We start from the raw sequence: 23,981 nt of genomic DNA on the forward strand, positions 1-23,981 counted from the left end.
TCCCCTATGACTATTGTAAAATATTGTAAAAGCCCATAAACAACCTTTGGAAAATGTAATGAGCTAAATATCTCAAATTGATTTTAAGGGGTCTTCAGACATGATTTTTAGATTTTTTTCAACAACTCTGACTCATCATTTTTCCTGCCTCTGAGTTATTTGTAACAATAAGCAAAGGGTCCATTTTAGTAGCTGAAGTTAAAGGCAATTATATCCCCACATCCTCATTTGTAAAAATATGAATAGATGAGACATCACAGTCTCATTCCAGAGTATGTGGGGATTTATTCCTAGAGTGTGGTACCCCTGGATGACTTCCAAGAAGGAACATCTCCCATTTGTAACTCTTCAACTTAATCTACCCTTCCACTAGAATGATCTAGATTCTTAGTGGCAAAAAAACTCCAAAGAAAAGAGAAAAAATAACTTCTGGATGAAATATAGACTATCAAAGTCTTATTGTAAATATTTTAAGTTAAAGAAAAAATAAAACTATAACAGGCCCTTGGATCAGGGCCCAATTAAAGTGATTTAAGCAATTATGCACCTTTTCAATCAGTAGCCAGGACTACAGAAAGTTTGCCACACTATAAAAGACAGAAAAGGGACTAGATTTTTGGCAGCACATGGGAGCCATGATGGAGTCAGAATAATTGATGTTATGTACTTGATATAGAGTGTGTATTAAAAGGAAGTCCTGCATTTAACACATGTTAAACAGCTGCAACTTCAAGTCTCACACATGATCAAGCCCTTGTGCTCTTTGCGCAGAATGTCATCAATCCACATAAGATTGGTTTGTTCTCTTTGACCTTATGATCAATTGGCATTGTACAAGTAGCTTTGTGCTTCTTTGGCTCTGTGCAATGACTCTTTTTTAATTTCCTTCTCCTGGAATCAAACAGAATCATTAAGTAAAGTGTCTCATATTTTTTTAAACAATCAATGTCATCATTTTTATAGTCTAAAGCTTTTTGGATGAGCATTGACATTAGGGCAAATGTATTTTATTTTTTGTATTATTATCATTATTATTATTTGTATTTTTTGATGTTTTTTATTTCTATTGCCAATTGATTCATGTATCTCATAACTCAGCCATGCATCCCTAAGTGATCCCTGTGTTTTTCAACATCCTCTTCAGGGGGGAATGTATTATTATTCTAAAATGCAAAGTTTAAATTCTTTTGATAGTAATTTTAGGTTAAGAAACATGCTACCTCTCCAAATCCAGAAAGTGAACTGTTTGGAGAAGGCATCATGAAGATACCTATACAGACAACACACTGTACTAGAAGATCCAGAGTGAATTTTAGGATGTGGTGATTAGAACTGTGTGGGGTTGAATGTATTTGTTTTGTATGTATACTCTTATGCTGAAGGAGATTGCCCCTTAACTGGATTTTTGTCAATGTGCCTAGCAGTCATTGGTTTTGTTCTCTTCTCCTTTTATCTCCAAATTACTGTAATTTAAAAATTGATTATGTTAAATGATCAAATTGGGGAGACTAGCCCCACAAAATGACCACAGGGGAATGTGTAATTGGAAATCTATTACCCTAAAATATACATTTCCTGGGAGCCCACTGACTTCCTGTCATTATGTACTTCCTGTAGACAGGGGATATTAGCCAGTGGGTTGGCTTCTTTGACTGGATGTCATGAGCATGGTGGTGGTAAGCATGGGGTAAGGAGGAACACTAGCATACAAGCATTTGCAGTTCTTGGGGAGCAAGGCTCCTGGTCACAGTTCCAGGGTGGAAAAGAGTATTTGTGGTTAGTCACAAAACAAAGTACAAGCCAGAATTATGATAAATACACTTCCCCTTAGATCATTCTATCTTGGAAGAACTAAAAACTTAGTGAAGTCCAGAATTAGCTCTGAAAATAGCTGTACATAAAACCAGAAAGTTAGGACAGTGCTTCCTATAACCCAGGAACAGAGTCCAACTTAAACAGTACTTTTTTAAGTTAAAAGTCAAGAAATAGACTGGAAAAAAAGTGACAACAACAACAAATTCTGACCATAGAAAATTACTATGGTGATAGGAAAGCTCAAAACAAGCTCAATCGACAACAACAAAGTCAAAATTGCTATACCTAAACCTCAAAAAAATTGAATTTGTATCATGCCCCAAAAGAGTTTTGGAAAAATTCAAAAAAGGGCTTAGAAATTAAAGAAGATGGAGGAAACTGGGGAAAGAAATGAGAATGATGAAAGAAAGTCATGAGAAAAAAGTATCAATACATTGGTAAAGGAGGCAGAAAAAATTTGAAGAAAATAAGATCCTAAGAAACAGAATAGACTAACTGGTATAAGAGTTACAAAAATACACTAAAGAGAACTCCTTTGTTTATTTTTTATTTTAATTATTTTTATCTTTATTTATTTTAATAAATTTCCACATATCCAGTGAAAGAACTGATAATGTCTGCATGCAGAACAAAGCATTCTTTTTAAAAACTTTATTTTTCTTGAGTTTTTTTAAGTCTGTATTTTCTTTTACAACATGACTAATATCTAAAAATGGGTGAGGGGGGGAGAGCTGGTGGTCTGTCCACCTCCACAGGAAAAAAAATGAGTATTTTTCATTTTAATTTCTTAAAGAATTTTTTTGATGTCTTTTACCACAATATGACTAATATGGAAATGTTTTGCATTTTTGCACATGTATAACCTATATCAAATTAGTCCCCATCTGGGGGGGGGGAGGAGAAAGGGAATTTGGAAATCAGAATGTCAGAAAATAAATGTTGAAAACAATTTGCCCATGCAATTGGGAAAAAATAAAATATTTTTCTAAAAAAAGGAATCAGCAGACCTATACTTGCTTTGTCATTAGCAGCTCCAAGGCCATGAACAAATCATTTAACCTTTCTGAGACTCAGTTTCTTCATCTGTAAAACTGTAATGACAAAATTTGTAATACTTCACAAGATTGAGAAGAAAATGTCTCATCAACTTGAAAGCATAAAGTGGCAATTAAATGTATTATTGTCAAACTGCAACATGATGATATGATTTCCTAAATATGAGCCTGCTCCTAGTTAAACTAAGATTGGAATGAACTATCCATAAAGCCCATTCTCCATCATTCTGGGTGAAGAGAAGCAATACGGTATTTGTATACATAATTTAAAGAATGCCAGAGCTATCAGGGACCTCAGGGGCCATCTAGTTTGAACCCCTACCCTCTATGGTAGACCAATAGTCACAAAATCTTTACTTAAACATCTCTAGTAAGAAGACACATCCTTCTCAAGAAGCCCATTCTGCCTAATGCAAATCAAATTGTTAAGAAGTTTTACCTTAAACTAACTCCCTCAAAATGCATTCATCATTTCTTCTATTTCTATTCTCTGGGGCCAAATAGGAAAAAAACACAACAACAACAACTTCTATCCACATGATAGCAAATACTTGAAAAGAGCTACTAATTTTGCTATATATTTTTCTTCTCCCAGCTATTTCTATTTATTTACATTTCTTTCCATTCCTGTGTGCCTGAGGCTTTTTTCCTTTCTTGGTCATTTTCTAGATATAGGGCCAATGTTTTTCCTAGAATGTGGTTCTTTAAATGAATGAAAGCTCTCATAGACCTAGGAATAATGCTACAGGCATAACCTGAAGAAATAAGAATACAGAAGAGCTATTCTCTCCCTAGACCTTGTCTCTAACTCATTCACTCTAAGATTACATTGACTGCTGGGTTGTGCAGTGGATAAGGTGCCTGCTCTGGAGTTAGGAAGATTTATCACTTAACCCTATTTTGCCTTAGTTTTTTCATCTATAAAATGAGCTGGAGAAGGAAATGGCAAACCACTCCAGTGTCTCTGCCTACAAATCCCCAAATGTGGTCAGAAAATCAGATACTACTAAAAATAACTGAACAACAAAAAGATTACATGAGTTTTTTGGGATGCCATATCATACTGTTGATTCAAACTGAACTTGAAATCTACTAGCCATTCTTTTCCTATCCTCTATTTGTGTAGTAGATGACTTTTAAAAAATTTCCTTTTTTAAATTCTTTGGTCTTAGAATAGATAGTAAGTATTGGTTCTAAGGCAAAACAATGGTAAGGGCTAGACAACTGAATATAAGTGACTTATCCAGGGTCACACAGCTAGTAAGTGTCTGAGGCCATATTTGAACCCAGGACCTCCTGTCTCTAGGCCTGGCTCCCTATCCATTGAACCACCCAACCACCTAGCAAATGATTTTTAAAAATATTATTTTCCTTCAACTATAGGAAAAAAACAATTTTAAATATTTTTTTTAAGTTTGAGCCAAATTCTCACCTTTCCTCTCTCCCAGATGTATAAATGGAGATTTTTAACTCTAGAATTAGTTCCTCAGAAGTCCTTCGTATTTCCCAGGATTCCCTATAGTCTGGTAGCTGCCACTGTGTTTTCGGAATCACAAACCAGCTGGTAAAAACTGAGGTGTTCTTTCCTCAGGCAACAATTAGCTTCCACATGGCTGGGGACCTGGGGGGGGGGGGAGGATGAGGAAGAGACTTTTCCAAACAGGAAGTTGATTATAAGCATGGTGTATTCTATGAAAGAGCTGTGCATTGCCTATTTCAAACAGCTTCCAACTTAGGATGTTTTTTCATAAGTGAAGATCCTTTTCCTTATTTTACCTGAGATTCAGGGGAGAAATTCATCTCCCTGAAACTCTTTGCCATTTGGGCCTGCCCAGTTTGAGATTCCTAAAACCCATGTTCTCCCTTGCTATGGTAGATCCCACAGTACTGACAAGGAATCTCAACAGATTAAAAAAAAGGAACTGGAGGTGAAATTTTTAAGGCTTTTCAGACTCCAATGCAAAAGCCTTTGTATGTTTTTGTATTTTGCTGATTGTTTTGTTAAAGATTTAATTTTGTGGTTTTAAGTTCATATATTAATGTATTCAATACTATTCTGTTACACTGAATCATTTTAATATATTGGGTTTTAATTACTGTTATATTCTGTTACCTTTCCACTATAACTATACTGAATAAATATTATTGATATTCAATTCCATATATAAGCCCATATAAAAAACAGCCTTTTTTCTATTTTGGCTTTGTAAATTGTCACATAGATGATGGATGGACTGCATCAAAACTGGTTACAAGTGTATAACAACATTTGGAAAATTTAATGAGTTAAAGATCTCAAATTAATTTTAAGGGGTCTTTAGACATGATTTTTAGATTTTTTTCAACTCTGATCATTTTTCCTGCCTCTAACAGGTCCATTTTAGTAGCTGAGGTGAAGTATAATTATAATCCCCACCTCCAGATGGGACATTACAGTCTAATACCAAAGGAGTTGGGAAGTTGGTACCCCTGGATGGCTCCCAAAAGGGGAACATCTTTCATTTATAGCTCCTCAGCTCACTTTACCCTTTCACCAGGATGATCTCTAGATTCTTAGTGGCATTTTTAGACCCAACATCAACAGTACAGAGGTTTGGTTTTTTCTGGACTCTTGTCACATTTTTATAATGATGGCAGTAATAGAATTTAAAAAAAATATCTCAGCCAAGGCTGCAACATTGCTACAATTGAAAAATTTGTGACAAGTATCCATTTTTTTTAAATGTCATACAGCAGATTCATGTAAAATATGACAGTGGGGTTGTTTGCTATTGTCATTAAATGGGCTATTATAACTTTGAAGACTTTGATATTTTTGAATGTGCATTACATGTTGTACTATTATTCTAAAAAAAAAACTGTTACTTTGTGAAAAACATTTGCTTGTACTCACAGTGGATCATGGCCAGGTTTGAAGAGGAAATGGATCTCATTTTTGTTGAGAAACTTTTGTATTCTACATTTCCTTAATTGACACAGTGTGTCAATGATTATAAGCTATATTTTTGATTTGTAAAACTTCTGTTATTGTTTTTGCTTGCATGTGCAATATACTATTTCAGTTTTTTATTTTTCTCTCCTTTTTGTATTTGAAGCACATGTCACCAGTATTGAGAAAATATTCTTTAACTTTTTTGATTTTGAAGTAATATAAGTTTAAAATACATTTGCTGTAATGTCAATGCATACCCAAAAAGCTTAAGACTATAAAATGATGTCACTGGTTGTTTAAAAAAATTATGAGACTTTGATTAATGATTCTGTCTGATTCCAGCACAAGAGCATACCAAAGAGTCATTGCACAGTGCCAAAAAAGCACAAAGCTAAACTGCATAGTGCTAATCAAGCACAAGGTCAAAGAGACCAACCAATCCCAATGGGATTGATGAAAATTTTGAGCCAAGACAAGAGGACTTGAACTTGTTTGGAGTTTGAGGTTGTGGCTGTTTCACATGTGTTAAAGGCAGGTGTTCCTTGTCTCACATTCTACCAAGTATCTCAAATTTGGCTCCTACCTGTCTGTCTCCTATAATCTAGTCCCTTTTCCATCTTTCATAGTGTGGCAAACTTTCTATAGTCCTGGCTACTGACTGGGTAAATGCATAATTGCTTAAATCATTTTAATTAGGCCCTGATTCAAGGACCTGTTATAGATTTATTTTTCCTTTACTTAGAATTTTTACACAAAAGACTTTGATAGTCTATATTTTATCCACAAATTATTTTCTCTTTTATTTGAATTTTTTTTAATTTTTTATTTCTCTTGCCAACTGATTCATATACCTCATAACTCAGCCATGCATCTCTAAGTGTTCCCTGTGTTTTTCAATCACCCTCTTCAAGGGGGGTATGTATAATTATTATTATTTTAAATTGCAAAGTTTAAATTCCTTTTGTGAGTAGTTTTAGGTTAAGAAACATGCTACCTCTTCAAATGAATTGTTTGGAGAAGACACCATGAAGATGCCTCCACAGACCACATGCTGCACCAGAAGATCCAGAGTGAACTTTGGGATGTGGTGATTTGAACTGTGGGGTTTAAATGCATTATTTTGTATATATACTCTTATGCCCCCTAACTGGCTTTTTGTCAATGCACCTAGCAATTATTGGTTTTGTTCTCTTTTCCTTTTATCCCCAAATTATTGTATTTTCATAGCTGGTATATTTACAATACCCACTGGAGAGACTAGTCTTCCTCAGGTCTCAGGGGAGAATGTATAAATGGAGATTTTGAACCCTAGACTTCATTCCCCAGAAGTCCTTGGTATTTCCCAGAATTCCCTATAATCTCTTCTGCATCTCCACCTTGGTGAGATCACGATTTGTATTTAACTGGCAGTAATGCCTCTCACTCGTGCTCTTCCTTTGCAATGATGCAGCAAGTATGGTGGTAAGGTGGGGATGGCTGAAATGGCTAACCAGCCATGGACATATGATTTTTATTTTGTATTCACTTTATTCCTTGATTTTCTAATGATCCTTAATAAACCTTATAAAATATAATACTTTTATTATTAGAGATATAATTTTTATGCAGCCCTCCCCTCTCCATAAGACAGCTAACAATCTGATGTAGATTTTGCATGTATAATAGTGTAAAACAACTTTCCATATTAATCATTTTGTGAAAGAAAGACAAACAAAAGAAAAGTGAAATATAATATGTTTCAGTCTGCTTTCAGTTCTTTCTCTGGAGGCAGATGGCCTTTTTTATCATGAGAACTTGAGAATTTTCTTGGATTACTATATTGCTATGAATTGCAGTCATTCATAAATGTTCATCAAATAATATTACTGTTACTATGTACAATGTCCTCCTGATTCTCCTCACTTCATTTTGTATCAGTTCATGCAGGTCTTTCCAGGTTTTTCTTAAATCATCATCATAATTTTTTTATAGTACCATAGTATTCCATTACAGTAATAATATACCACAATTTGTTCATCCAATTAATGGATATCCTTTCAGTTTCTGATTCTTTGCCACCATAAAAAGTGCTGCTATATTTTTCTGCAGGTAGATCCTTTTCCCTTTTTAAAAAATCTCTTTGGAATATATATCTAGTAGTGGTACTGCTGGATCAAAGGGTATGAACAGCTTTTTGGGCACAGTTCCAAATCATTCTCCAGAATGACTCAATCAATTCACAACTCTACCTGTGGTGCATTTGTGTCCCAATTTTCCCACATACCATCCAGCTTTTATTATTTTTCTTTTCTGTCATCTTGGCCAATCTAATAGGTATGAGGAGTACCCCAGAATTGTTTTGATTTGCATTTCTCTAATCAAAAGCCATTTAGAGCATTTTTATGTGATTATATATAGCCTTGATTTCTTCATCTGAAAATTGCCTATTCATATCCTTTGGTAGATGACTTTTTAAAAAACAAGTATGCCTGCCAGCTCTTGGAGGAGCAGGGGGTGGGGGGAAAGGGAGACAATTTGGATCATATAATTCTGGGAAACTTATCTGGAAATTTGTTGTTACATATAATTGTTAAAATAAAATATATTTATAATTAAAAAATAAAAAACAAGTATCTTTTTCCTCATCTCCAATTCCTACTTCCTTCAAGCCCTAGCTAAAATCTCATTTTCTACAGGAAACATGTCCTGATCCCCCTTAATTCTAGTGCCTTCTTTCAGTTGATTATGCCCAATATATACTGTATAGATCTTGTTTGTGCATAGTTATTTTCATGTTGTCTCCCACTTTAGATTGTGGGCTCCTAGAAAACAGGAACATTCTTTTTTTTTTTTTAAACCCTTACCTTCTGTCTTGGAGTCAATACTGTGTATTGGTTCCAAGGCAGAAGAGTGGTAAGGGCTAGGCAATGGGGGTCAAGTGACTTGCCCAGGGTCACACAGCTGGGAAGTGTTTGAACCTAGGACCTCCCATCTCTAGGCCTGGCTCTCAATCCACTGAGCTACCCAGCTGCCCCCAGGAACAGTCTTTTAACATTCTTTGTAGCTAGCATGTAACAAGTGTTTAACAATTGTTTATTGACTGACAAACATGTAAAACTATTAAATTGTTCCAACCTTCTAACCTGTTGAGAGCTTTTTCGTATTCTTATTGTGTAACATAATAGATTGGTTATTTCTCCCAGTTTTGTGTCATCTTTAAATTTGATAATGACATCATCTATATTCTGTGAATTCAGGTGAGGGAAAGATTTCATGGATAAGGCAGCAACTAAGTGGGCCCTTGAAGGAGGAGTATATAACATTAAATAATCAAAAAGAACAAGAGAGGTGAAGCGGGTTAAATAAACCATAGCCTTAGAGCACGAGCCTCTGAATCACTGAGCAGGAATAGTAGAAATATGAATTGTGGCATGTTATTCTTCACCATGTCCAACCTCTTATTCTTCCCAGAAGTGGGAGAAGCTAGAGAGCTACAGATAAATGACCACATGTGAACTGGGGACTCACTAAATCCACAGGTGAACTCCTCTGGTGTCAGGAAGCCATTTCCATCAGCATCCAGGGTATCAAACACATCCTCCAGATCCTCCAAGCTGAGAGGTAATTCATTGTGAAGCCGCTGAAAACAAGGAAGATTTATTTGTTAGAGGGATTCATATTTTCACTGGGGGGGGGGGTTGTTTAGGGTGGTACTTTGGGATCCACTATAAAATGTCCTAAGTTTTTGCTATTTTCATCCTATGTGCTAGGAACTGCCTCTTTCCTGGAGACAGTTAGATATAGAGTGATTTTTTTCTCTCTTTGTATCCCTGGCACTAAATATCTAACATTTTTTAATGAAATGATCTTTAGAGCCAGGAAAGACCTAATCTAAATTCAAACTTCTTATTTTGAATGTGAAAAAACTTGAGTCCAAAGCAGTGAGTAACCTTCTATCTAACTGGCTTCTAAACCAATATCTTTGTTGCCATCCTTCTCTTCCTTCTCTGACATTTCTCTTTCCTCTACTCTCCACTCCTTTCCTTTTTTCTCCTCTCCCTTTCTTAGGTATTAAGCCATGGAAATATAAATTGTTAGAGCTGGAATGGAATTTAGAGATCATCTAGTAAAATCCACATTCAAGTCAATTTGCTACTTGAAAAAAACAAAGGAAAGTGACCCAAAACCATATAGGCAAAGATCTGGGACCAGAATTCAGGTAATCTGAATTTAAAACAAATTCTGTTAAGCTTAGCATATAATCTATATAACTGGTAGTTAAATTATGACCTGATAATGGCTTAAGGAAATATATCAAGGAATTTAACTGCTAGATGGTATTGCTGGCTACAAACATGAGTTTACTCATCAACAAAGATCATGTCTTGGAAAGACCCAAATTCTACCACTTTTAGCAGAATTTCTTAACCTTTAGTCTATGAACTAGATAGAATTCAAAAGGTTCTTCCCTTAGATAGGGAAAAAAAAATTACATCTTTATTTTCACTATCAGCTAACTGAAACTATTTCCTTCAATTACAAATGTAGACTATAAACATTCCAAGAAGAAGTTCCTGGTTACCTCCAGACTACCATCAAAGGCGTCTGTGATACCAAAAAGATTAAAAAGTCCTATTCTAGAGGAAGTCCTAAGAGAGGGCCAAATTGTGTAGAGTGCTTAGAATGTGGGTACCTTGTTACTCATTTCCCTCTCTCCTGGACAGTTTTTCTCATCTCACTCTTAGGGTTCCGTTTGTGTGGATTAATTCAATTAGAGATCATAAAATCATAGATTTTGATTTGGAGCTGGGAAGGACCTTGAAGTGATCTAGTTCAAATGGCTTGCCCAAGATTACATGGGTAGGTGACATAGCTGGGAATAAACCAAAGTCTTCTAACACCAAAGTTAGTATTCTTGTGAGGTACCACATTGTTTCTGACAATTAGCTCAGTATTAGCTCTTCAGTTCACATCTATCCTCTCTCATTCGGTAGGATTTTGCTTACTTTAGTCATGGCATAGTAGAGTCATTTGCCCATGAAGATAAACAGGCATTTAACTGTATACCATGCATTTATTCTTTGCCTACAATCAATAAATTAAATTAAATTAAATTATATATTCTAGAACATCAATCAAACAGCATGCTAACCACAGCTCCTCCTAAACCCAGGCTATATCCAAATAATATATAGGCATGTTCCAAACCAGTGGGGTCAGGAAAGACAGTTTAATTGTTTTAATCTAATTTCCATCACTCCTGTTGGGAGCAGAGAGAGAACAATGTAGTGGCTAAATCCTATTCAGAAGTCCATGGCCTTGCAGGAAATCAATGTCTGGACTAGGGTTGAGGTTGGGTGGGAGGCTCATAAGTTTAGGTTAGCTTTGAACATGACTGCTTTTTCACTTATTGTTGAAGACTACAAGGTCTAATTTTCTTTCTTGCTGATTTCTTACTCATTAGGTCAGCTAGATCAGTACATACCATTCTTGATATTTGTTTATCCACAGTGGAACAGTGTATTGCAGGCAAGGGTAGCCAGACACAAATCTCAGTCCTGACTTCCTTCTTACTTCTTTATTTTCCAACTTCCCCATTTTCCCTCCTCCCTGGTGTGGAAGTTTCAGGGATTTGACAAAAGGGGGAAAATCAAAAAGCCAAAAGAGTGGACACTGTATTATTTGCATTTGGATAAAGGTGAAAGACTGGTGAAGGAGGAATAAACAAAGATTTGGGTCAACTCCTGTCCAAATGATTGGAATCTCTTTAGATGAGCCTTAGCTTAAGGAACAGAGGACAAAGTGGCCAAGCCCTTGGCTTGTTACCTGGTTTTCCTTTTGGTCATAGGCAAAGTCTGGTAGATTTGCACAGCTGTAAGAAGCCACTGACCAGGTAATTTCATGAAGTGGAAAAGAACTGAATTTTTTAATCAGGTGGCCTGGATTTTAATCCTGAAAATAGCAAAGTGCCCCTGAACAACTAATTCATTTGACCTGAGCTTCCTCATTTGTTAGATGTAGGAGTTGTACTAAATTATTTCTAAGGTTCCCTCCAGCTCTAAATCCCATGAAACTATTATACCTATGAATATGTTTTTGTTTTTGAAACATTTTGAATCAATCATTTCTTGAATCATTATTGAAACAATTTCAGTTATGTCTGACTCTTCATGACCCCATTTAGGGTTTTCTTGGAAGAGATACTGAAGAGTTTGACATTTCCTTTTCCAGCTCATTTTACAGATGAAAAAAGTAAAGCAGAGTTATGTGACTTTCCCAGGGTCACATAGGTAGTAAATGTTTAAGGCTAGATGTGAACTCAGGAAGACTCCAGGCCCAGCACTCTAACCACTGGGCAACGAAGCTCAGTCTCCATATGAGTTCAAATAGGTGTGGTGGCATAAAATTCTTTTATTTTGGAAGAGATATTTCTTCTTACAAAGTTCTATTCTAAAACCAAGCCTCACCCAAAGGCATAAGGGAAACCAATATTTGTTCCACAAATACTGAAAGTACTTATGAAATAGAGGGAGAGATGATGCTGTTAGGTGGGGTAAGAAAAAGGGACAATACCTCTTTTGTGATACCCATCTGAATAATAAAGCAAAAAACTAGCAGGTGTGAAAGTCCATAAAACAACGTACAAGAACACTTGGCAATATCCTGTGGCAATCTTCTAGCAGATCAACCATTAAATTTAATTTGGCAGGTAGCTACATTAAAAGAAATTGTGATACACAGCAGAATGGGAAGATGGGATGATGAGGAAGCCATTTGGAAGAATTAAATTAAATATGAATGTTCTTTAAAAGAAGGAGAGAAGGATAAGGGAACAGAGATTGTAGGGATGCATCTGTTTAGCATCCCAAAGAATTTCTGATTTTATCTATAATCCATAAACCATCTGTCTTAAAAGCCATGTTGGACAGTGAGGAGAGAATAATGAGAAAAGGAAGAGGCTTTATTTTGCAAGGGAGAAATTTATTAGTCCTTTAAGCCAAGTATCATTGTGTTGGAGGTAGAGTATACAACACAAGTCAGCTTCTCCCATTATAGTCTTTTCAGGGATAACCCTGTCAACGACCCACTCACAGCTTTCTTTGTCTTAGTGCCCCTCTAAGTTTTGTCTCCTACATCTTGATATACACCTAAAATACTCTGGCTGGAAGACCATTCCAGAAGTTATTGAATCGATTCTCCTACTTTTAGGAACATGTGCATCTAATCCATCATGCCTATATAAGCCTAAGGCTCAACAGAAAAGGCAGGTCTGTTCTTGCTGTCACTCACTCCAATATTTTCTAATATTGACTCTCATGAATCTCCTCAAATGTCTTAATCCAAATCTTTCTTGCTGCGTTTTATGTTTATTTCCTGCTTTTTTCATCAGTAGAGATGAACATAAGATGCATCATATCACCCAAAAAATATATTGCAATATAACTACAGAATATTATTGAGTATCCCTTTTTTTTAAAACCCTTACTTTCCATTTTAGAAGTATTACTATGTATTGGTTCCAAGGTAGAAGAGTGGTCAAGAGAAGAAGGCTAGGCAATGGGGGTTAAGTGACTTGCCCAGGGTCATATAGCTAAGAAGTGTCTGAGGCAAGATTTGAACCCAGGACGTCCCGTCTCTAGGTCTGTATCTCAATACACTGAGCCACCTAATTGTCCCCTAATACTCTTAAATAAATAACTTTTAGTTAAATAATTCTATTTTCTTCAGCTTTTATTCATATTTGTCTCCACTCAAAAAGGTGCAAGGTAGAGTTGCCAAAGTGAGATTGCAAGTCATTGCTCTGCTAAATAAATGTGGGTGGCTCCCTATTTCCTCTAGGATAAAAATATAATCTGTGTTTGACCTTTAAAATCCATCAAAATCCAACTCAGGCAACTTTTACAGGCTCGTTTTGCATTACTCCTCCTATAATCCATAGTCCAGCCAAAGTTATCTTCATTCTCTTCCTCACATACAACACATCTGTGTCTTTGTACAGACTGTCCCTCCATAACCAGAATAAAATCTCTTCTAGCTTCAGTCCCTTAGAATCCTTGGCTTCCATTAAAGTTCAGTTTAAATGCCATATCCTAAAGTCATGAATCCTTTCCTGATCTTTATCCTTCCTCCCCTATGCTATTAGTGTTTTACTTCAGAAAATTTCCTGCATTTTCATATATATATATATATATTCATATTTATCTATGTTGTTTCCTGTGATAGAAGGTAAATAATCTTGTGCAAGACAGAAGCTATTTCATTTAATCTTCATTTTCTTATAACAGAGTATTTGGCACAAGGTATATATTTAATAAATGCTTATTGATTGTATAGATAGCCTCTGCATATATATTTGTTCTATTTTCACTGGGGTAGCATTATAAATGTATATTGTTTTGTTTCTTTTGTTCTATTTTCACTGGGTAGCATTATATATATGCGTGTGTGTGTTTCTATATAATATATATGTATATATATATATATATACATATATATATATATAAATATAATGCTACCCCAGTGAAAATAGAACAAAAGAAACAAAACAATCAAGGTACTGTTGTAATGGGATATGGGAATACAAAAATCAGAAGGAAAAAAATTTCCTTCCATCAAGATTATTGTTTAAAGGATCTTCTTTTTTAAAAAAGCATTAATACCCTTTAAGTTTCATATTCATTATTTCATACCTATCATCCTTCTAAGGAAATGTTTTAGTTCTGTATGAGTGTGCTCTTACAATGTTATATATAAACTGTGAAGGGACAATATATATACTTGTAACTTGTAAGCAGCAATAGTAGTAGTAGCAGCAGATTTTATTTTGTAGGCATTCTTCCATTTCTCTTACACTGTTAAATTTGTTGGCATGTAATTGAGTAAAATAACTCCTAATAATTGCTTTAGTTTCATCTTCATTGGTAGCATATTCATCACCCTTTTCATCTTTAATGCTAGTGATTTGGTTGTCTTTTCTTTTTTTAATCATGTTAACTAATAGTTTACCTATCTTGTTGATTTTTTCACAAAACCAATTCAGTTTTATTTATTAATTGAATGGTTTTCTTAGATTCAGTTTTATTGATCTTGCCTTTGATTTTTAGGATTTCCAATTTGGTGTTTAGTTGGTGATTTTTAAGTTGCTCTTTATCTAGTTTTTAAAAATTGCATTACCAGTTCATTGATCTGTTCTTTACTTTATTGATAAAAGTATTTAGAGACAGAAATAAATTATAGATTTTGTTGTATCCCACAGGTTTTGGTACAGTGTCTCATTATTATCTCTTTAGTGAAATTATTTAATGTTTTGATGACTTGTTCTTTAAACCACCCATTCTTTGGAATTACTCTCCAATTAATTTTTCCTTTATGTTTCCATGGTCTTTTATTATACACAATGTTTATTGCATTGTGATCTGAAATGGATGCATTTAAGATTTCTGCTTTCCTACATTTAACTACAATGTTTTTGTGCTCTAATATACTTTTGATGTTTGTAAAAATACTATGTGCTTTGTATTTCTTTAAATTTTTTTGTTATTCTGAACTTGATTAACAAACACAAATATTTCCATAAACATATTATAATGCTTAAATGACACTCTTCTTTCTTCATTTTGGGGCATCATTATAATTTGCCCTAAAACCCTTCAATCTCTCCCCCAATTTAAAAAATAAAATTTCCTTTGTAAAAAAACATTTAGCAAAGTCAAACAGACATACACAAACACAAAATGCAAACACTAGCCATTTCTGACAATGAAAGCCTAATTCTGCAACTCCAATTCATCACTCTTCTGTAGGTAATGGGTAGCATGCATTATGAAGTCATTTTGAGTTGTGGTTGATTATTGTATGGATCACAAAAAAAATATTTTTTACATTGGTGTAGTCATCATATAAATTGTTCTTGTTCTGCTCATGTCCCTCTGTAGTAATTCATATGAATCTCCCCAAGTTTCTCTGAATCCAATTAAATTTGTCATTTCTTTAGGGGAAAAAAAGTACCTTCCTATAATTTCATTGATTCAGTCATTTCCCAACACAATCTATTTGTTTACAGTTTTTTCATTACAAAAAAAAAGTTCTGTTATGAATATTTTTGTATATATGTATCCATTCTTCCTTCTTTGATAGCTTTTCTTAGTTATTTATGCTATTTCTTGTGAGACTGCAGAATTTAGTGATTTTTCTGATACCATCCCAAATTGCTTTCCGGAATAGCTAGACCAAATCATAGCTCTCTCAATTGTGCAACAATGTGCCTTTCTACCTATATCTTTTCTAAAATTTGTTATTTTCCTTTTTTTTGTTAACTTTACCATTCTGATGGTTATAAGGTAGAATTTCAGAGTTGTTTTAATTTGTATTTCTCTAATTATTGGTGTTTTGCAATATTTCTCACATTGCTATTGATAGCTTAGGTTTCTTCCCATAATAACTACTATTCATACATCGTGGTCATTTATTTTAGGGGGAATGGCTCTTATTTTTATATATTTAAATCACTTTCCTATATATTTTAGATATCAGGCTATTGTCAGACATTTGTTATAATTTTTTTCACTAGATAATTATCGATTATCTATTGATTAAATATTGATTATAAAAAAGCTTTTTTAACTTTATTATTAAATTATGATCCTTTTTATGCCTTGTTTGATCGAGTTCTTTCCATATCCATAGCTATTAAAAGTATTTTCTTCCTTCCTTCCTAATCTAATTTTTCATGATGGTACCTTTTATACCCACATATATATGTCAGTTTGGAACTTATTGTGGTATGTAGTGTGATATACTGGTTCAAATTAAATTAAAAATTTGTGAGTAATAGAACTATCTAGTGTGTGGCCATTCTTATATATGACTATGGTCATGGTTTTTTTGTATGAGTAGGTCATGGATTTAAAGAGTTTCAGTAAATGAGAGATTAGGGAGCTCCATGGGGATATCTACATGGAAAGTAGAGTTCCCTAGCATAAGGGCAAGACTTATAGAAGTAAAGAATTTGGTGAACCAGGTGATGAATTCTAATTCTAATATTAGTGGATACAAAATTTTTATTTTGAGTACTTCAAAAGAAGAAAGGTTACCAAGTATATGTTATGCTATTTGGTATACATATGTATGTGGATATCTATACATACAAACACATATATAAAATATTATTTTTTCTATTTTGCCTTTAATCATAAAATAGTTTTCCTAAATATCTCCATTTTTACTGTTGCTTTATTTGAGATGATTGTTACTCTTGTTTTGAGTTTGCCTGAAGCAAGATAAATTCTGTTCCAGTCTTACATTTTTACTTTGTGAATCTCTGTTTCAAGTTTGTTTCTTATAAATAATAACACACTGTTGGATTCTGATTTTGAATCCATTCTGTTCTCCCCTTCTGCTTTATGGGTGAGTTCATCTAATTCATGCTTGTGTTTATAATTGTTAATTTTTATTTCTCTACATCTTATCCTTTTATAATTTCTCCTCTCTTTGTCCTGTCAGACTCCTCTTTATAAAGAATGTTGTGTAAGAGAAGTGATGTGAAGAGCACCAGTGATCTATAATTGATTCCATTCACTTTTTTTTTTGCACAGATTCAGATCATTGGATGTTACCCTTTGTTAACTTTCTTTTTAATTTTTCCTTTTCATTTTACCCTCCAAAGCTGAAATGTGTTTTGCTTGTGGCTAGCAACTACTCAACTCTACCTTCCCTTTTATATATCTCTCTCCTTTACCTCTCTCAACCTTCCTTGATTTTAATATATTTTTACTCTGTGTGTGTGTGTATGTGGTTCAAATATCAGAGTCAAGTGATACCTGCTCCTTCAACTCTTTCCTCCATCTTTCTTGAAAGGCTTCTATTCCATTAAAGTTTCATTTGTTTTTAACCTGAAGAATTATACTTAGTCTTGAAGAACTAGTTATTCTTTTGTAAGGCTCTGTCTTTTTACTCTCTTAAATAACATATTACAAGAGTTCTTCTCCTTTATTATCTGTCCAGACATTTGATCATTTGCAATTTTTTTTCTTGACTTGAAAGCTCTGCTCACTTCACTCTGCTTCTGCTCATAAAAATCTTCCCAGTTATTTCTGAAACTTCATTTCATCATTTCTTATGGCATAACAATATTCCACTATATTCACATACTACAATATGTTTAACCATTCTTCAATAGGTAACAGTCTTAGTTTCCATTTTGTGACTACTAGTGTAGTGGATAGAGTACCCTGAAGTTCAAATCCAGCCTCCAAAACCTAACTTTCTTTATTTCAGTTTCCTTAGTTGTAGAATGACCTGGAGAAGCAAATGGCAAATCACTCCAGTACCTTTGCCATGATTCTTCAGTCATATTTGATTCTTTGTGAACCCACCATCCATAACATACCAATAATGTCTACGGGGTTTTCTTGGCAAAGTTAACTGGAGTGGTTTGCCATTTCCTCCTCTTTCCAGTGGATTAAGGTATAGCCTCATCTTCCTGAGTTCAAATTTGACCTGAAACATTAAGGAGCTATATGAACCTGAGCAAGTTGCTTAATTCTGCTTGCCTCAGTTTCTTTATTTGTAAAATGAGCTGGAGGAGGATGAGACAAACCACCACCACTTCAGACACTACCTCCCCTCAGACCTAGGACCCTGAGCCTAAGAGTCTTGGGAATAGTACTAGTCACTAAACTACCAGCCCTGCTTCCAGTCTGACACCCAAAGTCATCATTAAGCAGAACAATCCTTAAGGAGAATGAACCCACCCTCCTTCCCACCACCAATACCAGCAACTGACCAACTGCCATTGATGAAGAGGTAAGTCCAAGAGCTTAGGGGATAGCAACAACACTCTCCTCCCACAATTGCTGAAGAAAAATAAAATTCTCATCATCAAAGTTCTTGGCTCAGTCAAATGGTTTAACACTAAAAATGGATATGGTTTTTATTAGTGGGAATCATAATGGAGAAGGCTGGTCTAGAACATCATCAGTCTAACCCAAATCTCCATGCTATCACCTTAACTCTAACTGACTAGTCTCAGCATCAGATCCTCTTACCTGCATGTCCTTCCTGGCGATGAAGCCTTTGCCCTCTGTGTCACAGGTTTGGAAGAACTCCTGAGCTTTCTTCAACATGTCCAGCTTGCCTGGGTCTTGTTCTCTTGTCTCACTCCACTGTGCATCCTCTGGGGCCTTCGTATTGACCTCACTCCCCTTAAGTCCAAATCGGGCTTTCCGTGATCCTTTGATTGCTCTCTTTTCAGGAGCAGCCATACTATCAGTTCACACTGTGCACTGTCCAGCTCTGCTCCTGGATCTGAATATGAAAAGACAAAAGGCAATGAGGTGAGGTATAAGAGGGAGGATAAGGTATAAGAGGGGAAAGAAGGAGAGAGGATTGAGAGGGGATAAGAAAGAAGAATATAACCACTCACCAATGTTCCCCAACATCTCTTAGCAACCACCTCTTTAATTAACTATTGAAGCCCAGAAAAGGGAGAGGAAAAAGGCTTAAAAATCTCTACCGTGGTGCCCAATAAATTAGAGTTTCTGGTCAAAGGGAGTGGGAAGGAATAGAACAATAATTAAAAACTATTTTCAGGTTGAAAGGTAGGTAAAATGGCTTCCCCCTCAATTTACCCACAAATCCAAATGAATCCTTCAAATAGCTCATAAAATCTTGAAGCTGGAAAGGAATTTGAAATCATTCAATTGAACTTTATTTTTTTACATGTAAGTAGTGGCTTTCCCAAGCTAAGAAGAGCATGAGCTACTGAGGTAAAACTTGAATCTCAAGGTAGGGAAGTTACTCACTATAGAGGATCTAAAACCTCCACTGTGGACAATGTCTTGACTTCCAAGAATGAATGCTCTACTTTTAGAGGCAACTACATGGTACAGTGGATAGAGAAGCCTGGAGTCAGGAAGCCTCAAATTCACATCTGGCCTCAGATACTTATTAGCTCTGTGGCTCACTTAACCTCTGTCTCAGTTTCCTCAATTGTAAAAAGAGGATAATAACAGCAGCTATCTCCTAGGATTGTTATGAAAATCAAATGGAATATTTGTAAGGAATTTAGTCCAGTGTCTGTCACATAGTAAGGGCTTAATAAATGTTTATTTCTTTCCTTTCATGATAAAACTTTCTTACTTCATACTTCATACATTTGTAGTTATTTTGAATGAGACTTCTCTTTCTATCATTGCCTACTTAAGTTTTATAATAATAATTTGTAAAAATAAGGAAAAATAATTTAGTAGATTTCTTTCTAGATCAGAAACTTACTCAGGTTATAAAATATCAATTTTTGTTTTTGTTTTTGTTTTTGTTTCAGAGTTACTATCTCCCCTACCCATTAATTAATTAATACATTTTCCCCTTTCTATAGTCTTTATGCTTTAGCCCCAGAACCTAGAGATAATAACAAATGTGGCCTTCTGCAGCTAAAGCAAATGAAAAATCAACCAAAAATGCATGCTATCAGCAGTCCTTAAAAAGGGATCCACCCTAAGAGGTGATTTTTAAATAGCAGCTGATAAGATTAGATTAAATTCAAAGAATATGAACAATAAAAAGATTATCTAATATGATAATTTCATTTTATAGAAGAGGAAGCTAAAGTCTTAAAGCTAAATGGCAAATTTAGGAAGTTGAGGAGGTGATTTAAATCCAGGAATCCTGAAATGACAAGGAAACTAAGGAGATCTTGTTAGTTGAGAGTGTAGCAAGATTGAGGCCATTCCTGCTAAAAGATGCTGATCTCTCCCATCCACCCCCAAGCAGTCTTCTGGCTTCCAGAGCCTAAAAACCTACTCATCCGAGGTCTCTGTGGCTACTTTTCTAGTCATATCTTGTTACCCTACTCCTCTACACCTTCCCCAGAGTATTTCATTTTAGATTTTGAGGCTACTCTGGTAGTTAAAAACTATGATAAAGGCCAAGTTCATTACTAGTGGGGCTGCTACTCTTAAACCCTTTCACTGAAAAGCCTTATAAAACATGAACCTAACCACCAAAGAAAAAAAAAGGAAAGACATTCAACAGAAGAGAGCCATTCCTAAAAGAACAACAAAACCAAAACATTCCAAAAACCTCAAATTTGAGTAGATTTTTAGAATTGCAAATATGGTAAACAACAGAAATGCAAGAAAGGTAATTAAGTACAACCACCAAGGAAAGCACAAGGAACAAAATTAATTACTCCCCTCTTAGTAACTATAAAAGAAAAAGTAAAATGCTATGGATATCTGTGGAAGCTTATTAAAAAAAAAAAAAGAAGAAGAAGCTACAGACTTCTTTTTAAAAGTACCCAAGAAGACAAAGAGGAAAGAAGAATTTAAGAGAGAGGAAATGTGACAATGAAGGATCAGAACTGAAATACCAGGGCCCAATCCATGCAATACCCTTGACAAATGAATCAATGTATTTTGTGGGACTTACAGAATGGGAGAGTATATAAAGTGGGAGAAAAGTGAGTAGAAAGACAGAAAATAATTAACTTCAAGGTAAACAATGGGAACATAACTTACTTCTAAAGTAAAGAGCAGTCATCAGACAATGAAAATGAAGTTTACAAAATAAATAATGAAAAAGGTGAATTTACCACAAACTCAAAAATAACAAAAAAGAATTTTTATAACTCACTATAAATAGTCATATGCCAACAAACCTGAGAATTCAGTAAAATCAAGTATTATCTATAAATATGTAAAATATCCAGATTAACAGAACACAAAAGAGTATTTAAAATAATCCAACTTCAATAAGAGAATTTGAACTAACTATAAAAGGAACTAACAAAGAAAAAAAACTCTTGCTATGGTTGAATTTGCAGGAAAATTCTATAAAACATTTAAAGAAAAATGAATAAGACCTATAGTACCCAAATTATTTTCCAAAATTCAGGAAGAACTCATTCCACCAAATTCCTTTGAAACAAAAAGACAGGCAAAGTGGAGGAGGGAAAAAAATCTCTTTTTTTGTTGAAAATAAAATAGAGAAATCCTGAGGGGGGGGACCTCCAAATTAATATTTTTAAATAGCTTCAGTAAAATTGCAAACCAAAAAGAGAAATCTACTAAAATATTACTTTCCATGTTATAATTTTTTTAATTAAATAGGCAACTATAGAAAACACATTCAATACTTGCATATACACAGTTATAAAGTACTCAAAGATATAAAGCACAGCTTAAAAATAAATAGAAGAGAGAGTAGCTAAGTGGCTCAGCAATAGGAAGTCAGGCCTGGAGATAGGAGGTCCTGTGTTCAAATTTGACCTCAGATATTTCTTAAGTGTGTGAAGCTGGGCAAGTCACTTAACCCCCATTGCCAAGCCCTTATTACTCTTCTGCCTTGGAAACAATACATAGGTAGGTTTACCTACATTACAGGTAGGCTTCAGCCTTGGTGCAGAGTTGAATCAGTGTCTAAACTAAAACAAAGATTGCATATATTAGCCTAGTAGGAAAAACAAGAATAATAAAAATTTAACTGGCAAAGAAGTATTTAAGATAACTTGAAAATTAATTTTTAAATGGTAGAATGAAGGAGACATTGCACTACTTGACCTAGAAAGTCCATTGACTGCTTGACATATATTCCAAAAATGTTAATGACTTAAATACCCCATACACAAAAATACTTAGTGCAGCATTTTCTGTGGTAGCAAAGTACTGGAAACAGTCAATAAGAGAATGGCCAAATAAATTTTGGCACAAAAACACAATGAAATATTGTTGGACTATAAATGATGAATACAATACTAAGGATTGAAATAAACTGATGCAAAATGAAGCAAACAGACTGAAAAAAAAAACCCAACCTTATACAATGGCTCTAAAAATAAGATGACATAACCTTAGGAGGAGTTATCATAGAAAGGGCAGGAAACAAGACCAGATCTTCTGACTCAAAATACAGACTGAATATGACACCGATTTCTTCTTGAATAAAAATTTCCAAAAATGAGGCAATAGGAAAAAAAAAAAAAAACTAAAGGAAGACCAAGGCAAAACAAAGTATACATACATAAATATAATAGGAAAAATAATACTTTTCATTTATAAAGGATATCAAACTTTTATTAAAGAACTAAAAAAATAGAAACATCTAGACAGTCATGGGAAGACTCTTTTAAAGAAGTATTTCCCCTATTCAGGACTTGTAGGAGCACTTAAACTTCTAAGAAACAATAGCTAGGTTTACCTGCATTGCAGGTAGGCTTCATCCTTACTGTAGAATTGAACCAGTGTCTAAACTAAAACAAAGATTGGATATAATAGCCTACTAGGAAAAACAAGAATAATAAAAAAATTAACTAAATAGCAAAGAGACATAAATAGTAACAGAGACGTCAATGTTATTTTCTCAGAAGGGAATGAATCTAATAGAAAAATAAGAAAATAGAAAACCAAATTAGGTATTGGAAAAGTTAGACTTAAAAGACTTACAACATCTTCTGAATGAAAGACTTAGTGAATACACACAGTTCTCAGTATTATTTGATACTTTTACAAAAACAGACCATTTGCTAAGGTATATAATTTTTTAAAAATGTATATAAAAAAACAAAAGTACTAAACATATCCTTTGCAAACCATAACATAATTAAATAACAATTTCTACATGGAACACAAATAAAAGATACAAAATAAGTTGACTTAATAATGACATCCTGAATAAAGAGTAAGATAAGGAAGTAACACATAGAAATAATGAACAATTCTATAAAATTGAGTGAATGAGACATGTTAGAATTTTGAAGATGAAACTAAGAAGAAAAAAACCTGAAAAATTAGAATTGAGTTTAAAAAACAAAGAATTAACAAATTAATGAAATACAAAAGAAGAAATCTTAAAGTTAGAAGAGAAACAGATTAACTATTTTTTCTCTGGCAACTATGTGGTACAGTGGATAAAGTACTGGGCTTAAAATTAGGATGATATCTTCCTGGGTTCAAATCTGACCTCAGATACTTATTAGCCGTGTGATCCTAGCCAAGTCATTTAACCCTATTTACTTCATTTTCCTCATCTATACAATGAGATGGAGAAGGAAATGGCAAACCACTACATTATCTTTGCCAAGAAAATCTCAAATGGAATCAAAAGAAAAATGATTAAGAAAATCACTAAACCTTTGGTGAATTTGATCAAAAAGAAAGAGATCAAATCACCAAAAAACAAAAATATTAATGAACTAAGTGAAT

General features: G+C 34.3%; 1 protein-coding gene across 1 annotated transcript in view; it reads right to left on the reverse strand.

The window, feature by feature from the left end:
• CRACR2A (calcium release activated channel regulator 2A) overlaps nt 1–23,981 on the reverse strand; it is a 226,554-nt gene that overhangs the window by 106,273 nt on the left and 96,300 nt on the right. The window contains 2 exon segments of the mRNA XM_056799129.1: nt 9,310–9,421; nt 18,828–19,086. Coding sequence (XP_056655107.1) covers nt 9,310–9,421; nt 18,828–19,043 — 328 coding nt within the window. The 5' untranslated portion in view covers nt 19,044–19,086.

This window comes from Monodelphis domestica, chromosome 5, assembly GCF_027887165.1.
Source record: "Monodelphis domestica isolate mMonDom1 chromosome 5, mMonDom1.pri, whole genome shotgun sequence".
Lineage (NCBI taxonomy): Eukaryota > Metazoa > Chordata > Mammalia > Didelphimorphia > Didelphidae > Monodelphis > Monodelphis domestica.